The 16,754-nt window shown below is 45.8% G+C and overlaps 1 protein-coding gene across 4 annotated transcripts in view; it reads right to left on the bottom strand.

The window, feature by feature from the left end:
* Positions 1 to 16,754, bottom strand: part of ARHGAP25 (Rho GTPase activating protein 25) — a 92,948-nt gene that overhangs the window by 48,831 nt on the left and 27,363 nt on the right. For 2 of the 4 annotated variants that reach the window (XM_037806465.1, XM_037806464.1), the window contains exon 2: positions 6,261 to 6,460. In XM_037806465.1, coding sequence (XP_037662393.1) covers positions 6,261 to 6,460 — 200 coding nt within the window. Of the gene's footprint in view, positions 1 to 6,260; positions 6,461 to 12,396; positions 12,635 to 15,660; positions 16,082 to 16,754 lie in introns of those variants that run through there. The other 2 variants (XM_037806467.1, XM_037806466.1) reach the window with 2 other exon arrangements.

Here is a 16,754-nt window from a genome sequence, read left to right on the forward strand (position 1 = left end):
ACTTACACAGAGCTAGTAAGGGGCAAAGCCAGCATTCACCCAGAAGTGAGCCCAAAGCCTGTGCTCTTCACCATTATAGCTGCCATGTTGGGGGAGGTGTCAACTTAATCCTCTCACCCCCCTCATGGAAATGGGATAAAGGGTCATAGAGCCATGGAGGGAGGGAGCGGGGAAGTTCAGTAGGATGTGTGAGCTCTTATACACAGATATGTCATTGAAAAAAAAAATGGTGCTTTGCCATTTACAATACACTTCCATTTGCAATATCTGATAAGGTCCTGGCAACAGCTCTATGTAAAAAGCATGGCAAGAATGATCACCTCTACTTTGCAGATGAGAAAACTGATGCTTTGAAAGTCTTAAGAGATTGCACAAAGTGGCACGGCTGATTTATACTGGCGTTATAACTCATAATTTATATATCACTAGATGTTGAAGCTAGCATGCCTGATTTTGAGCTGAGTAAACACGTGTGTCTTCTTCCAGAAAAAAATATGGTTGAAGAGGATGGGTGAAAGAAAACTATAAAGGCAAAGAGTTGTGAGGAAATCTCTGAAGTAAGATCAGCTCAGAAGCATGTAAGAATAGTTACTAGGTGTCAGGCTTTGTGCTAATGCCCTAAACATATCGTCACATCTAATCTTCATAAGACCTCTAGGAGGAAATGAGGCTCAGGGAGGTTAATTAACTGACCTAAGATCATAAAACTAGTTAATAGGAAAGCCATGATTCCAACCTAGATCAGCGTGATTCCAGAATTACTAGTAAGGCTTTATGGACAAGTCCCACTTGCTGGAAGAGCTGTCAGAGTTAAACTTATTCACTCCAAAGCATGTATAGCTAAGATCAGGCCCTTTCCAGATATGAAGCACAAGAACTTTGAACATCTTAAACGAAGAGAGGAGGGTAGGAGAGAGGAAGAATGGGAAGTGGTGGAAAAGATACCAGTGGGGCTAGGGGAGGGGACACTGATGGGGAAGGAGGCATTGTCCCAGAAAGGGAGGCACCCAAATTGCCCAGGGCACTGTCACCCACTTCACACGTCAATTAGTGTGGACTCTGTACAGATAGAAGGCGGGGGCAGGGAGAGGTTTATGCTGGAGACTGCAAGTCCTTCAGCAATGAAGCAGGAGAAACAGCATGGCAGTGGCATGCTAGAAGTGGCTTCTACCATTCAAGAGAACTAGCTGCTACAGTTTCAAGTACTTCGTGAGCCAGTTGTTAAACACAGCCTCTATTGAAAGGTAAATGATGCAAACTTACAAAGAAATAATTTATTTTAAAAACAAGGGTAACAACAGTCAAAGCTCATCACTTCTTAATTTTTTCACTGCATTTTATATCATTTCTACTCATGATTATTTACATCTATTCCATCTGCGTGGAGGAAATACTGTATAATGTGCTACTGCACATCCATTCTCAATTCTGCATTCAGTGATGGTGTACTTGTAGCATGAATAAGCCACGGTGAGGGTATTTACACCACAGGGATTGGCAAATGCTGCAAACCAAGCCCCTCCGTGAGAGCCGGTTGTTAAACATTTAGCAGCACACCACTGGTATACAATCACCTGCTCTAACTTCACAGAGAACAGGAGATGAGTTAATGGAACATTTTGTCTAGCCTAGTAAACTAGGATTGTTTGAAACCATCATTGTAGCCAGGACTTGAGGATAATTTGCAGAGATTCTATCTCAAACAACTTCCCTGATAAAGAAATCTTTTGGAATGAGTTATTTAAAGCAAACAGACTTACCAAGCATTACACTGTCAGAGCCGGAAAGAACCTTTCTAGGATCTTCTTTACCGCCCCAAGTTCCCCCTAAAGCACATACACAAAAGTCCCTCATGTAATCTATTTAATCATCCTTTGTTGGGCATTAGAGCCAATGTTTCACATTATGTATAATAAATAATCTTATTATTTATTTTAGATAGCTTAATGCCAGAATCACTGGACCTAAGTGTTGCACCAGTATTCGCACCCATCAACAGCTAATCTCACAGCCCCTTTTATTTGATTGCGCCATTATTAGGGTAGGTTTTTTGGGGTTTGGTTTAGATACAATGTGTATGTGTTACATTTGATTTGCAAAGCATTTTATATTCATTATAGAAAAATTAGAAAATAAGCAAAAATAGAAAAATTAAAAATTGTGTGTAACCCTAGTATTCAGAGAAAACCACAGTTATCATCTCTATTCCTTTCCAGACTTTTTTTCATAAAAACAGATTCATGATTCCCCCACTAGCCCAAGAATGAGATTAGTGTATAAGCATCTTCTATTGAGAACGGCTTTTTTGGTTTTTCAGAAACAATAATATTGTAGGTAACTTTTCATTTCAAAAAGTGTTCATTTACAGCATTGTACACAATGGCCCATGTGCATTCCATTGTTTAGATATGTAAACAAACCCTGATATAACTCAGCCCCTACCCCCTACCGCTGGGTATTGTTTTCAAATCATTTCTATAAACAATGCTGTGTCAAAAGCTTTACAGATAAGTCTAATTATCTACACCATTCTTAATCAGGACTCAAAGAATTTGTATTAAAAGACATATTACCCTCTAGAAAGTTTGTACCAATTTTCATTTTCACCACCTATGCATAAGAATTCCTGCTCACCAACACTGAGATTTTTAGAAAATCTTTGCTAATTTGATAGGGGAACAGTGGGATTGCATTAGTTTACATTGCATGTCTTTGATTATTTCTGAGATTGAACTTTTTATGTATGTTTATTGGCTATTATATTTCTTCAATGAATTGTCTGTGTAATGTCCTCATTTTTCTATTAACTGCTTGGACATTTCTTATCGATTTGAAAGAATACTTTAAGTGTTAAGAACATTTGTTTACCAAATGGGTATTGACTATTTTTTCCTCTTTATCATTTACCTTTCCACTTTATTACGCTGGTGCTTAAGGTACACATATTTTTATTTATGGCATTAAAACAACTTTTTCCTTGTGCTATCTTTGTTATTATGCTTTAAAAATATGCCTCCTGAAAATTTTAAAAATAACTACATCTCTTTTGTATTTCTATGAATTCATTTTTTTTTTTTTACATTTAAGCCTAATCCACCCAGAATTGCAAATGGTGTGAAATGTGACAAGGAAGTGTACCTTTTACTTTGCCCCAAGAATTTATAGTCATAGTTGTAACTTCCATTTCATTTCCAGACAGTTACAATGTCTACATGCCCCCAAATAATGTTAAATGACAGCATAGAAATAATACTTTATTTTAAGGTTTTCTTTACCTTAACGAAATAATTACGAATATATGAAAAGTCACGAGGATAGCCACTTAATTCTTGTTGGTAATAATGGTACATGAACATCAGCCCAAATTCCTAAGAGTAGGAAATTTGTTAAATAAATTATAGAACATCTCTCCAATGGATTGTTTTGCTACCAATCAGACTTACACAGTAGAAGAATATTTAATAAAAAGGGAAATATTTGTGCATAGTATTAATTTTTAAAATAATATAATACTAATTTTGCATTATAACAGATGAATTTCTTGATGATGGGATTTCATATAATTTTTATTTTCTACTTTGCTCTTTTCTGCATCTTCTAAATTTTTTTACAATGCCCATGTATAGTTGTAGTAATAAAAATATAAATAACCATGTAAAGTAAGAAATTCTAAGGAATTCTAATTGTACCCCTAACAGTTTTATTTTTTATATCTAAGTGTTAGATTTTAGCAAATGATTTTTCAACCATCTGTTAAAGGGTTGTGTGGCTTTTCTCACTTGATTTATTGATCTCAATCTTTTGATCTGATGTATTATATTAATAGATTTCCTGAAAACAAAGTATATTTGTCTTCCTAGAAGAAGCTTTACTTGATTATCCCAGGTTAATTTAATCCTGAGATTAAATTAAGCCTTCAAATATTTATTTTACCCTTTGACATCAGTTTATGCTTTTACAAAACAGTTTTCCACATATGATTCAGCTCATTTGATCCAGATGGTGTCACGGTGACAAAAACAGGCCAGGTATTATTGTACTATTTTACAGAGAGAAGAGGAGAAAGAGAAGTCCACAAAAATTAAATCGCGGCAGAGCCAGAAAATAACACAGTTTCGACACAACCTTCTCTAACGCGCTGCGCCTCGTGGAAGCAGACACCACCGAGCTGCCCTTTCCACTGATTTGGGGTGGCCGAGGCATCACTTCCAGCTGCTTTACCACATGGAGACAAAAAGACTCCCCGTATCAGATGTTTACACACTGACTACCACAGTCTGAGCCCGGACTTGCTCGGCTCTGACAAGAACCAGGTTGTTGGTAAAGAGAAGGAAGTCTGGTCACCACACGCAGGACACGGGGCGAGGAGCCAGCCTGTGGGGCTCCCTGTGGGGCTCCCTGTGGCCCTCCCTGTGGCCCTCCCTGTGGCCCTCCCTGTGGCCCTCCCTGTGGGGCTCCCTGTGGGGCTCCCTGTGGCCCTCCCTGTGGCCCTCCCTGTGGCCCTCCCTGTGGGGCTCCCTGTGGCCCTCCCTGTGGCCCTCCCTGTGGCCCTCCCTGTGGCCCTCCCTGTGGCCCTCCCTGTGGGGCTCCCTGCGGCCCTCCCTGTGGGGCTCCCTGCGGCCCTCCCTGTGGGGCTCCCTGTGGCCCTCCCTGTGGGGCTCCCTGCGGCCCTCCCTGTGGCCCTCCCTGTGGCCCTCCCTGTGGGGCTCCCTGGCCTCCGCAGTGACGGGCACTGAGAAGACCCCAGCGCTGCGGTGGACGGCTGGTCAATCAGGGGCTGTTGCTGTCTCACGGATCCTGCAGCCTGCCCTTAGAAAAAAATATGACCTCTTCCAAAATGACCTTTCCATTTCTTTACCCCCAATACCTATACACTTCTCATCATCACCCTTCTTGGAACTTTTTCCTGACTCCAGAAGGTTCCAGAGTCTGCCTTCCGTAATAAGTTCCTTCTGGTCAAACCTACCCTTCCATCTCTATAGACAGGAGCTCTACATAGGGTGACCAGCTGTCCCGGTTGCCCCAGTGGACATCCAGTTTATCTCTGAGGGTTCAAGGAAATGAATAGCACCCCCTTTCACTCTGATGTACCATAATGGCCATGAAGACTGTCCCCTCCATCAGGAAATCCGGTTTGTTCTGTTTTCAAAGTGTATCTGGCATCTGACCTTTCTCCTCCAGCCCACAACTACCACTGAGATTCTAAACATCACAGCCTCTTACCGCGATTGTCCTTGCCCATCCCCACCTCCGCTGCCCTAAGGATGCTCTTGGTCATAATAGAGCCATCCTTTTACAGCGAGTCGAAGAACGCGGCCTCTGCTAGGAACACTGCAGCGGCTCCCCATTCCCTCAGAGTAAACACCCATGTCCTTACGGTGGCCGGCAATGCTCGTCTCAACCTGCTCCCCCGTCTCCCCTTCAGCACCTCCTCACCCTCCTCCCCTCTCTGCCTCCCCCTCATGTTCTCGCTCTGCTCCACCCACTCCGACCTCCTTTCTCCCGAGCTCCACAGGCTCTGCTTTTGGGCTTCTGCTCTGGCTGCTCAGTCTGCCTGCAATGTTTCTCCCAGACATCCACATGGCTGATTCCCTCTCTCCTTCAGACTTTGCCCAAATTTCACCCTCTCCAGGAGGTCTACCCTCACCATCCTATTTGAAACTGCAACAACTTCCCCTTTACCTATTTGATTTTTAACTTACAGAACTTTTTTTTTTCCTAACCAACTATGGACTTGTCTTATTTAGGATGTTTATTTTCTGCCTTCCCCCTATATTCTAAATTTCACAGGACACAAGACAGGGATTTTTATCTTTTTTACTTGCCAATTTATTTCAAGTGCCTAGAACAGTGTCTGGCACAGGATAGATGCTCAATAAAAATTTACTGACTAAGCAAATAGATGAGAGCCCCAAGTCTATTCTCCTGAACCCCAAATTGATCCTCTCTGAGCCCTTGTACTCAACATCACCATCCTCACAACCGCTGCGCAAGCCTTGGCTTAGAGCTCCATTTAGGGAACTCCACAGCGCTCAACTTTAGAACTTGTAGGAGGTCTGCTCTGTCATCTTTGCAGCTCAGTTTATATACCTAGAGAATGGTGAAAAGGAATAAAACCGTCTCCTCCCAAAGGGATATGCATCTATTCCTAGTAAGAAGGCCCATGTGAGTTTCTGCACCATCCAAGTGGCCACTGTGCTCGCCTCTTCCACACCGGGAGAGGGAGAGCCCATCCATGAGGCCCAGATCCCGGCTGGTACCTGTGGCTTCGTGTCCTCTTCGTCCTTGTAGTAGTAGAGCTGCTGTGCCCTCAGCACAAAGTACCTCTGCTGCCAGTTCTTCACAATGGACCTCTGCTTCTTCAGCCAGCCCATCTTGATGGGCCGCTCCAGCGGGTTGGGGGTGGCCGGGGGGTGGAAGGCTGCCATCAGCTCGCCGGTCATCACGCTCCTCGACCGAGCTATGGAGAGGAACAGACAGTCAGGCTGACTGAGGGACATGAAGCAGTGCCCCAAGTGAGGCCGGAGAGGGGAGCGAGAGGAACCGGATGGGGCCACGGCCAGGTCTGGCTCAAAGATCCCGATCTGTATCAGAGAAAATCCCCCATGCCCCTGAGAGGCAGCCGAGACGGCTGCTCCCAGCGAGGGCTGGGCCAAGACCCAAAACGGGGCAGAAGGCAGTGGCCCGTGGCACACTCAGTCCAGCCGTTGATGTCAGCCCCCTCATTCTGCAAAGCAAAAGATTGGCTGGAGCCTTCTGAAGAGGAAGTGGCCACAGCATCTGACAAAAGGTGCTTCCTTTTTCCTGCGTGGGAGTTAGTATCTGACAAGAGGGTGGAGAAAATAAGCCTCTCTCTAAGGTCAAGGGTAAGCTCCAGGCAGCTGCAGAGCAGCCAGAAGCCGCCCGGGCATCTTCCACAGCAGCGGATCCCGCCGAGGAGCTGGCTGGGTTTGCCCTGGCCTCACTGCGGAATAGTCCTTCCCCAACAGACCCCACTAAAAGCCCCAGCCCCCGTCCACACAGCCAACATGCAGGAAGTTGGCACCTCCTGAATTTTCCTGCCAAGGACCAGTCTGTTCCTTCCGGCTGAGTGTTTACAGCACTTTTTGCAGGACCCAGAGCCTCGCTATCTGCTGCCTTCCTATTAGCTTTTGAGTCAGGTAGTCACTCCCATGTGGCTGATAATCATGCTAGCATTTGAAAGGACAAAAACCTCAACAGAATGCAGAAGCAGAATTGGAATGCAGAGCCCTCAACCCACTGCCTAGGGGGGTTGGCTTTTGTTTCCACACGAGTTCTGCCTGTCACTGAATTAGGCTTCCACATCTTGTCTCTAAGCCCAGACAATGCTCTCCTTTCCTTACCTTCCCAGCTATCATCCTGCCTGTGACCCAGGTCCATCGCTTCCTCTGAGTCTTGCCTTCCTTCTTTCCCAGTTTGGCAACACCCTTCAAGCCATACCACACTTGCTGATACCACTGTCTGCATCCCTCCCCTTCTGCCGACGTCTCCATCTTACAGTCCCTTTGTCCAGTTCATGTTGGTCCCCAGAACATTCAGGACAGAGCTGAGCTAAGTCATCAGCCCCACCCTCACCCCATTTTAGCTCATCTGCTTGGAGCACTTGTTCTTCTCTTCCAGGCTCTGTGACCATGGGTAAATTACAAAACCTCTCTGAGCCTCAGTTTCCTCACTTGTAAAACTAGGAAAATAATAATCCCCACTCTATGGAATTGTGGTAGAGATTAAACAAACTAACCCATATAGAGCACTCAGCACAGTCCCTGGTCAAAGAGAAGCAAATGTTAGTCCAATTGTTTCTATTGACAGATGACTTGACTTCCTGCTACCAAAATAGAAATCATCTTTGAGAGCTTCCTCAACCTCTCTCTTCACTTCAAAATATCTCTATCATCAAGCATCCTTTCTTCCTTCATTCTTATCTTTAATGCAATTAATTGCCAACTTCTTCCAATTGCTTTGGATTCCTTTCTTTTTATCTCTTTCTAGGTTTATAGTTCTCAATTCTTATTTGTGTGCATTCAAATGTCAGAATTTTATCCTGCATTACAGAGTCTTTCTTCCACTGAATATAATTATGACCCTGTTTACGTGTTTTGCCTTCAACCCTGTATCCCAACAGGATCCTTGATCCTCATAAGGGTCTGCATTTCTGGAACATCCCTGGTGCCAGCTTGTAGTCACTCCTCACCTCTCACCACTGGCCTGTGTAAGTCTTAACTATGTTGGACAGCACATTGCAAGGCACCCTCCATTCAACCTCCCACTCAACAGGCATCATCATAAGCCTGCATGCTCTCAGTTGCAACAAAAGGAAACTTCACATTTTGATGACAATTGGGCAGCATGACTGAAAAGGTTTTGCATTACATCAGTGTGTCCAGCCACACTAGTTAAGAACCTTGTCTTAGCTCTTGCTTCTCAGTCACCTGCTATCTTAAAGTTTTCCATTGCAAACTCAAAAAAAACAGCCACTCTGGGGCTGATCACTTACTTGAAGGCTCCATAAAGGATCCGAAGGAATGAAAGGCAGGGCATTGGCAAGAACACAGTGGGGATGAGGGAATTTGAAGGACATTTGTCTATCTTTCTAGGTCAGAGACTGTACCTGGCAAGGACATGTCTCTATCTTCCTAGGAAAGAGACTGTACCTTGCAAAGACTCATATCTGTCCTAGAGAGAGGGCAGATAATAGGCAGAAATTAAAAGGGTGGTTTCCACACAAAATTTCTGGAGAAGGCAAAGAGTGAGGCGTCTGAGCACATGAAGCATAGCCCAGCTCAGCGTGGCTGCAATGGCCATCTGCAGGAAGCAACCACAGACGTGGGAGGAGGGCCCCCTGAGAAGCAGCGCAATGAAGAGTCTCCCCAGAAGTGTCTGTGCTTTGCAGAGTACCCCGGTGTAAGAGTCTTCTGTTCTTCAACCTGGTCAAGAAGGGCATTGATGGCCGTGGATCAGGAAGCCAACCACTTTGTCTGCATACAGTCAAGGCCCTGACAGACCCTCGTTTATATTCCAGAAACAACACTACCAAACAGTATTCCAACCAGCGTTTCTTGAGCACCTGTTATCCCCACCATAACTGGAATGACTGTGGGAACTGGGTCATGTGCTACAAGTTTGGGAGGGTGAACGGCTCATTACAAAGTTCCCACTGCTGGAAATTCTGTCCAGACACTGGGGAGACGGTGGCTGGGGGCTCAGATGAGCCAGTGACTGAAAAAGGGAGCTTTCTGTGCCATCTGCAGAGCCGACTCCCGCCCTAGCCCTCCGCAGTACTGAGCAACCAGCCACCCACCACGAGACGATTCGAATGTCAGAGAAGAAAGCCCAGTGGGCTTTGTTCTCACTTGGTTCTGACTATGTTTCCTTGGTAGTTCCTTCAAACAGTCTCTTTTCTTTGTGGGTATAACTTATTCACGGATAAAGTAAACAAAGACATATATGGCTATTAATAGAGCTGATTCTCATAACGAAAATAATAATCGTGATAAGCTTTGCTGGTGAGCCAGCCATTGTACACTGAGTACAGACTCCCAGCCCTTTGGGGACGAGGCTGAACCAGGTTGTGGGCTGGAGAGGGGGCTGCAGGCAGACCAAGATGCAAGGTGGGAAAGTGGCTGCTAAGAGTTTATAGAACGCTCTGGGCCAGGTGGGCAAGGAGGGTCTCAGTCATAGCAGAAGCCCACCCCAGTACTGTGCTCTCCACTATGGCAGCCACTAGCCAGGGGAGGCTATGCATATTTAAATAAATTAAGTTAAATTAAAATTCAGTTCCTCGGTCACACCAGCCACATTTCAAGTGTTCCACAGCCCCCTGTGGCTTGTGCCCACCATATAGCACAACTAGAGAATATTTCCATCCTTCACTGAAAGTTCTGTTGGTAGGCACTTCCTAGAATCTGAGTGCTGTCGTTACAAAACATAGGACAAAAATGGGCCATAAAGCTGATTTCGCAGTTCATCATGTGGAGAAATCAAGCAGATAAGAAGTGGCTTTGGGTGACAGAGTGAGAAGTTGGACCTTGATCTGAAAAGTAAGAGGGAATCATTTAATGTTCTTGAGCAAGGGAGAAGCATGGTAAAATAGAGATGAATTGCATCCCAGACTGTGTATACTGAATTTTTTACCGTCTGCAGGTGAGGGAGGGTACCAGAAAGGAAAGAAGAGAAATGAAAGAAATGCCACAATCAAGGATTTCATTTCTGCAGTAGAAGTCAGTTAGTTTTGCCCAAGTTGAAGCAAAAGAAAAGTAAATAAGGAAGTATGAACAGAGGAGTCAGCTGGGGGAACTTTATCACTTCCTTTCTTCATCTTCCCATCTCCTCGCTCCTAACCCCCAAAATAATCAATCATGAAATCTCCAAGGATCTACCCTTGAGATATTTCTTATATCTGCTCTCAGCTCTGCCTTGGTTTAGATCATATTTTAGATGGCTTTGAATGTGTGGGGGAGGTGTGAGTAGTTGACTCAAAGCTAGGGGGTACTTTTTAAGGTATTTTCTCAATGTGCTGACATGAGCAGTGGATTTGCCTGGGAACTATGTCTAAATGAATTCAAAAAGCAGTTGAAATTCACAGGGCTTCACTAGACCTCTCTCCTCAGCTAGCCCCTCTCTCCTGGGCTGCCCACATGTACCCGAGCAGGGAATCTAACTGACCATGTTGCTAACCTTCCCCCTCCTACCATTCCCCTGCTTTGCACCAACACACATACCCAGAACTGCTTTACCTCCTCTGGCCTCTGGGATGTGCTGTGAATGCCTTCTCCCAGCTGACTACATCGGAAAGCAGGCAACCAGCTCAAGCCTCCCTGATGCCCAGGTGCCCTCTCCGTTCAGTCATCACAATCAGCATCTCTCTCTCTTTCTCCCATCCAGCCTTCCTCTTCATCCCCACCTGGCCCAGGCCCTCCTATCCTCACCTGCATTTCTACAATAGCCCCCTGACCTTCTCCTTCCTACCAGCCCCACGTCCAATCCTCTAATGATGCTATGACATGATCCTTCTAAAATACAAATCTGATCATGTTACTCTTCTCTCCAATGACCCACTGTATCAGTTTCCTAGCTGATAAAAACAAATACTATACAGTGGGTTGGCTTAACAACAGGAATTTATTAGCTCGTGGTTTCAGAGCCTAAGGGGCTTGCTTCCTCCTGGGTTGGTATCTTTGCCTGGCCAGCAGTCCTTGGGGTTCCTTGGCTTTTCTGTCACACGGCAATGCACATGGCGGTGTCCTCCCCATTCTCCTCTGTATTCCAGCTTCTGGCTGCTCTGCCATGGCTCCTCCCTGTGGCCTTCTCTATAAGGCCTCCAGTAATAGGATTAAGGCCCATCTTGATTCAGTTGGCCACACCTTAATTAAAAATAACCTCATCAAAAGTTCCTATTTGCAGTGAATCCACACCCACAGGAATGTATTAAGATGATTCAATCCCCAACATCTTCATCCTAAAAGATGAAGGCTGAACTCCCTAGCATGAGGTTCAGAGGCCTTTGCGGTTTTCCAACTGCATTTCCTGCTCTTCCTCCAAAGCCATCCTGCATTTCACCCTTGACAAGATGCTCTTCTCTCTGCTGGCACCCTCTACCCACCTGTCCCCACCCACACCCCAACTTGACCTCTTGGAAAGCTCTTATTCACCTTTCAAGAGTCATTTCAGGCCATACCTCCTGTGAGAAGCCTTCCCCAGCACAGCCAGACTTGGGCACTCCCCAGTTCTGTCCCTTCTTCACCTTGCTTGGTCCTTTATTCTTACTCTGTCTCCCCTCTCAAAGTGCTGTCTCAGTGTTTTAGCCTTACTCATCCTTGAATTTCCAGCACCCACATAATGCCTGACAAAGAGAAGGAGCAAAAGGCACACAGGCTGCTGCGTACGCTGCCTTGGGCATGTCATGTGCCCCCTCTCAGTGTCAGCTTCCTCCTCTGGGAAATCGTGATAATATGTACTTTGTGGGGTGGTTAAATTGAAAGGATTAGTAATGACAAGTGCAGAAGGCCCAGCTAGCAATAGTCTCATAATGCATGGGCATTAAATGGAGGCTGCTATTTTTATTAATATTGCTGTTAGAGTATGTACTCAATTTTACTCTGACGGAGAGGAGAGAAAGAAGACATGAAAGAGGGGTGATGAAAGGATAAAGGCAGGAAAGAAAAATAGGAAGACTAACTGTGTTCAGTGCTGTATTTGACATGCAAGTTCTGAGTCAGGATAGTGGCAGTGGAAAAGGAAAGAATATGAGATGCAGAGCTGAGGCTGAGCAGGGAGGAGCGTGAGGCAAAGGCTCCTGTGAGGTTTGGCATTTGAGTGGCTCAGGCCAGGCCGCCTCCTTCATCAGTTCCCTCAATGCAACACTGAGTGGCTGGATACCTGGTCAACATCAGCAACTGGGCCACGTGCTGGGGATATAAGATCATCCACAACAGCCTCACCCCAAAGGGCTCAGGGGCCTGGGAGACCAACTTCTGGAAGCAGGGAAGGGAGTCAAAGAGCAAGCCTGGTTTGGACAGGAGAGTGAGTCCAGTTTCAACGTGATGACGTGCGAGGGTGTCCCGAGAGCTTCAGGCTACCCCAGAGCTCTGGTTTTTGACAGGTATGGCCTGTAGATTGAGAAAGGGAGAAAAAGAGGTGCAAGTGAAAGCCAGGCTATTTGAGTGACATGATAATCTCAGACCAGAAAAGTAACACAATACATGTCCAGAAATAACAACAACAAAAAGGCTGAGCACACAGGCATTTAACACTGAGGGAAGAAGTTTTAATTTGAGACTATGAAGAGCAACTCACACACAAGACCGAAAAGGGCACTGTTTGTTTTTCCTTGGACTTTTAAGAGAGCTGGCACTAGGCTGAAGGACAGAAGAAAGGAGGAACATTTTCTCCCATAGGTTGGCAACAGGGGAGCGTACAATGCATTCTTGTGTGCCAGGGTGCTCGGTAAATGTTTGAAACCCCACAGGTCTCAGATTCACAAATTTGGAGGGTTTCCTCTGCTTCTCTAACCCCACCCATGAGGTTGAAGATGGAGCAGGGGGCTGCTGCCTGGAAGGGGAATGAAAGGAGAGAGGCTTTCATCCTATGCCAAGCAAGAGACAAGGCCACTTCTCACCCATTCAGCATGTCTGGGGCAGGAGCAGACCTTGGTGAGCAGATGGTGCCTTTGGGAGAAGAAATAGGCTCCTCTGTCTCTCGGTGGGTGCATTACCAGGGTAACCACTTAATGAGAGGGGCAGGAGCTGGATTTCGGCCTACTGTCTCATTCTGCCCAAAACCCTTGTGCAGTGCACAACCTGCATGACCTTATGTGTCCTGCAAGAACTCATGTAAGGCTATAAATCACCATTCAAAAGCAAGAGATCCTTTTTAAAGAAGTGTTCAAGTTTCTGCTCTGACTATACATGTGCCCAGAAGGCCTCATGGCTTCAGGAACAACATCTTTGAGCTTCCCTTGTGTGTCTGCAGGTTCCAAGTTGCTGGAGTTCTAAAGTGGTTCTTGAAGGCAAGGACCGTGTCTTATTCACCTTAGTATCCTGAGAACCCATCACAGGGTCTAGTTCGGAAAAGTTAATTAGAAAGAATGAAGAAAGGAAGGAAGTATGTGGGTATGTGTGAGTGAGACTGCATGCACAAGTGTGTGTTATATGTGGAGAGAGAGAAAGTAATGTTGAATAATGTTCAAATAACGTTATCCATGGGTCTCTGTGTGTCTCCATCAGATGGTCTCTAACAAAGAAACTCATCTTCCTTTTCTATCCCTTTCATTAACCAGTAAGAACAATTTATGATGCATTCCTTATGCATGAAGCACTGGGGTAGGTAATGGGTGGGGTTAGAGAAGTAGAGGAAACACTCTAAATTTGTGAATTTGAGACCTGTGGAGTTTCAAACACTTACTGTGCACCCAGTCACACAAAAATGCATTGCACACTCCCTGTTGCCAATGGCCGCCTCAGCTCCAGCCCTAGTTCTTGAGGGCCCCAAGCCCTGTGAACCCTCCTCCTATAAAAATGGGGGGATTAGTAATCAATTGTGAACTGCAAAGTGTTAAGAAGAGATTAACACCTCAGAGTGAGAAAACACCACCAAAGAAGACTATAGAATAGACGCTCAACCGTCAGAAAGTGGTTCCACAAGTTTTCTTCACTGACATATCCTGACTCCTAGAAGAGTGCCTGGTCCATCGAAGGTTTTCAATAAATATTTATTGAGTGAATAAAACAAAAATTTTAGAGAGAATTACAAGCCACCTTCAAGGCATTTTATATTTGCTACAAACGCTGGCTGATTTATTGATGTGTGGGATTTGTACATACGTCCACTAGTGTCCACCCAAGTCGAAAGGGGAGTAGCAGATACAATCCCTGACCTAATAATAGTAAACATCAAATTATTTATTTATCGAAGACAGTGCAAGTGCTTCACATGTCTTGTGTCATTGAATGTACCTGCTAACTCTTTATGACACATACTTTTATTGTTATCCTCATTTTACAGGTGAAGAACTGCAGCTCAGAGTGGGGAAACGATAGCCCCAGTCACACAGCTAGAAGCTTGATCTCAGTCTCTATCCCAGGCCACACAGCCCACAGAAGAGCATGTATTAGAATGGTGAAGATCAGGTGTACACGTTTGGGGATCCAGGTATGATCAGTCACAAGGTTACACAGTAAGAATCAAGTGGGCAGGAGACGACGCCACCCCTATTCTGGGCAGGGAATTATGCCCCCTCCCTTACCGGGTACCTGCTACCTGGACAGGCCAAGAGACCGCACCTGTGAGCTGGTGAGGGACAGAGGTATGTGACTGCCTGCAAGTGTAGAAGGGCCAAGTGTGCACCCGTTTCAGCCCCCACCCATTTTACCTCGATATTGTGTGTAAACAACACCGGACTATTTTTTCCACCCAGCCTCTGCTCTGCAGGACCCAGCAGAAACCTCAAGCACCACCTCCGGGCTGTGCTGACACCCCACAGGAAGATGGACATATTAGGTAATCCCGAGATGTCTCACCAGGTCTCTGCCCGGGCTCACTTGAAGAGACCCCAGGATTCTGACTAAAGCCTGGTATGGCCCCCCAGGGCGTGGGAGGCAGGAAGACTCAGCCGGCTGGCGTGGGAGAGGACTCAGGGACTCGCTGCTGCTCACAGCCATGCCTGCCCGGCGACAGGTCGCTGCTGGGGAACCATCGGAAACAGCAGAGCCCAACATCCCTGGAAATGGCAAACCCCAGCTCGCACACCCTTGTCCCTCCCACACTCGCACATGCAGACTCTTGCCTGAGCAGTTGTCAGACTGGGGAATGGTGGTTCTCGGGTCCACCCAGAAGGAAGTGAGGACATTTGACTCCAGAATCTCCCTCCTCACTCCCTTTACCCCTTTCCCCTGTTCAAGGAAAACTGTTCTCTATTTTAAAGCACCCAGCCTACAGAGGGTGAGACTTTTCAGAGACTTTGTACTTTTAAGTTAAATTGATTCTGATTACTCTCCTGGCTTTTTTTAATTAGTAACTGTTACAAAGGACGTTGCCCTCTGCACCCTGAAATTAAACTGCTCCGGCCTTCCCAGGACACTACCCACTGAGGCTAATTTGCATAACCGAATTAGTAGAAACATTTAAAAGTTGTTCCCTGAGTACCTCAATATCCAGGAATTAATTTTCCCATGTTCTACAGCCTGTAGAAATTGCCTTCTTTCTTTGACAAGTGAGCATTTCAACCCGAGAGAGCAAATTCTGCTTTGAAAAGGGACTTAGATCAAAATTTCTTCTGTATGAAGAAGTAAAAATAAATGCTGTCTCAGTAGCTGAGACAGAGAGAGTGTGAAGCTCTCTGTTTCTCCTTTCCCTCCAGCAGCTCTGGAAACGTGAGCTGGCAACAGGGCTTCAAGGTCTTCTATGTTCTGGCAAATTCCCTTGGCCTGGGGTCCTGGGGGCCTGCGTGTCCCCTTGAGGAACCGACAGGGCAGGTGCCTCTCTGGGTCTGTGTGTCTCCATCAGTTGCAACACTTCACCCAGCCCTGTCCGCCTATCTCTGCATAACAGGAAGCCAGTGTAATAACAAGAAGCTTGCAGAACTGTGAAGTCTCCTACAAAACACAGACCTGGAACTGCCTCTGCCACGGCAGAGGTGAAGCCTGGGTTGGGCAATCAGGTGGTAACTTCATCGGGTAACAACGGGCCGTCTGTGGGTCACAGCTCACTGTTTTCCCGGACATTTGTAGGAAGAACAATGCATATCACATAGGAATTTTAGCACGCTGAGCTCAGTTTCAGGCACACGGGGTCTGTTGAATCAGGAGGGCATTAAGGAGAAGCACTGGCCCTTCATTTTCAAAGCTACTCACTTATTTTAGGTAAGAGGTTTCATTAGCATTCATAAATAAATAGTGCAACAGGATGCTTGACGTATTTGTGTGTTAGAAGCCTGACTACATCCTGTGGCCCCAGTGTCTCACAGTCAGAGATGCAACCAGCACCCAGGACCCAGCGCTGGGCCTTGAGGTGACAAGCTACTTCCCCTCCTGACAGATGTCACTCAGATCAGCTCCTGGGTCTTTGCTGGCCTTCTGAAATAGCGATATTCAGCTTTACCTCTGCTCGGGGTGTGAGCAAAGCTTGCAGTGGTATGGGCCTGGGACACAGGTCAAAAGATGTTTCTCTTACTCTACATGTGATAAAAGGAATCTATTTAAAATGGAGGCAACTTGATTATGAATAGAGAATAAATGGTA

This window comes from Choloepus didactylus, chromosome 17, assembly GCF_015220235.1.
Source record: "Choloepus didactylus isolate mChoDid1 chromosome 17, mChoDid1.pri, whole genome shotgun sequence".
Taxonomy (NCBI): Eukaryota; Metazoa; Chordata; class Mammalia; order Pilosa; family Megalonychidae; genus Choloepus; species Choloepus didactylus.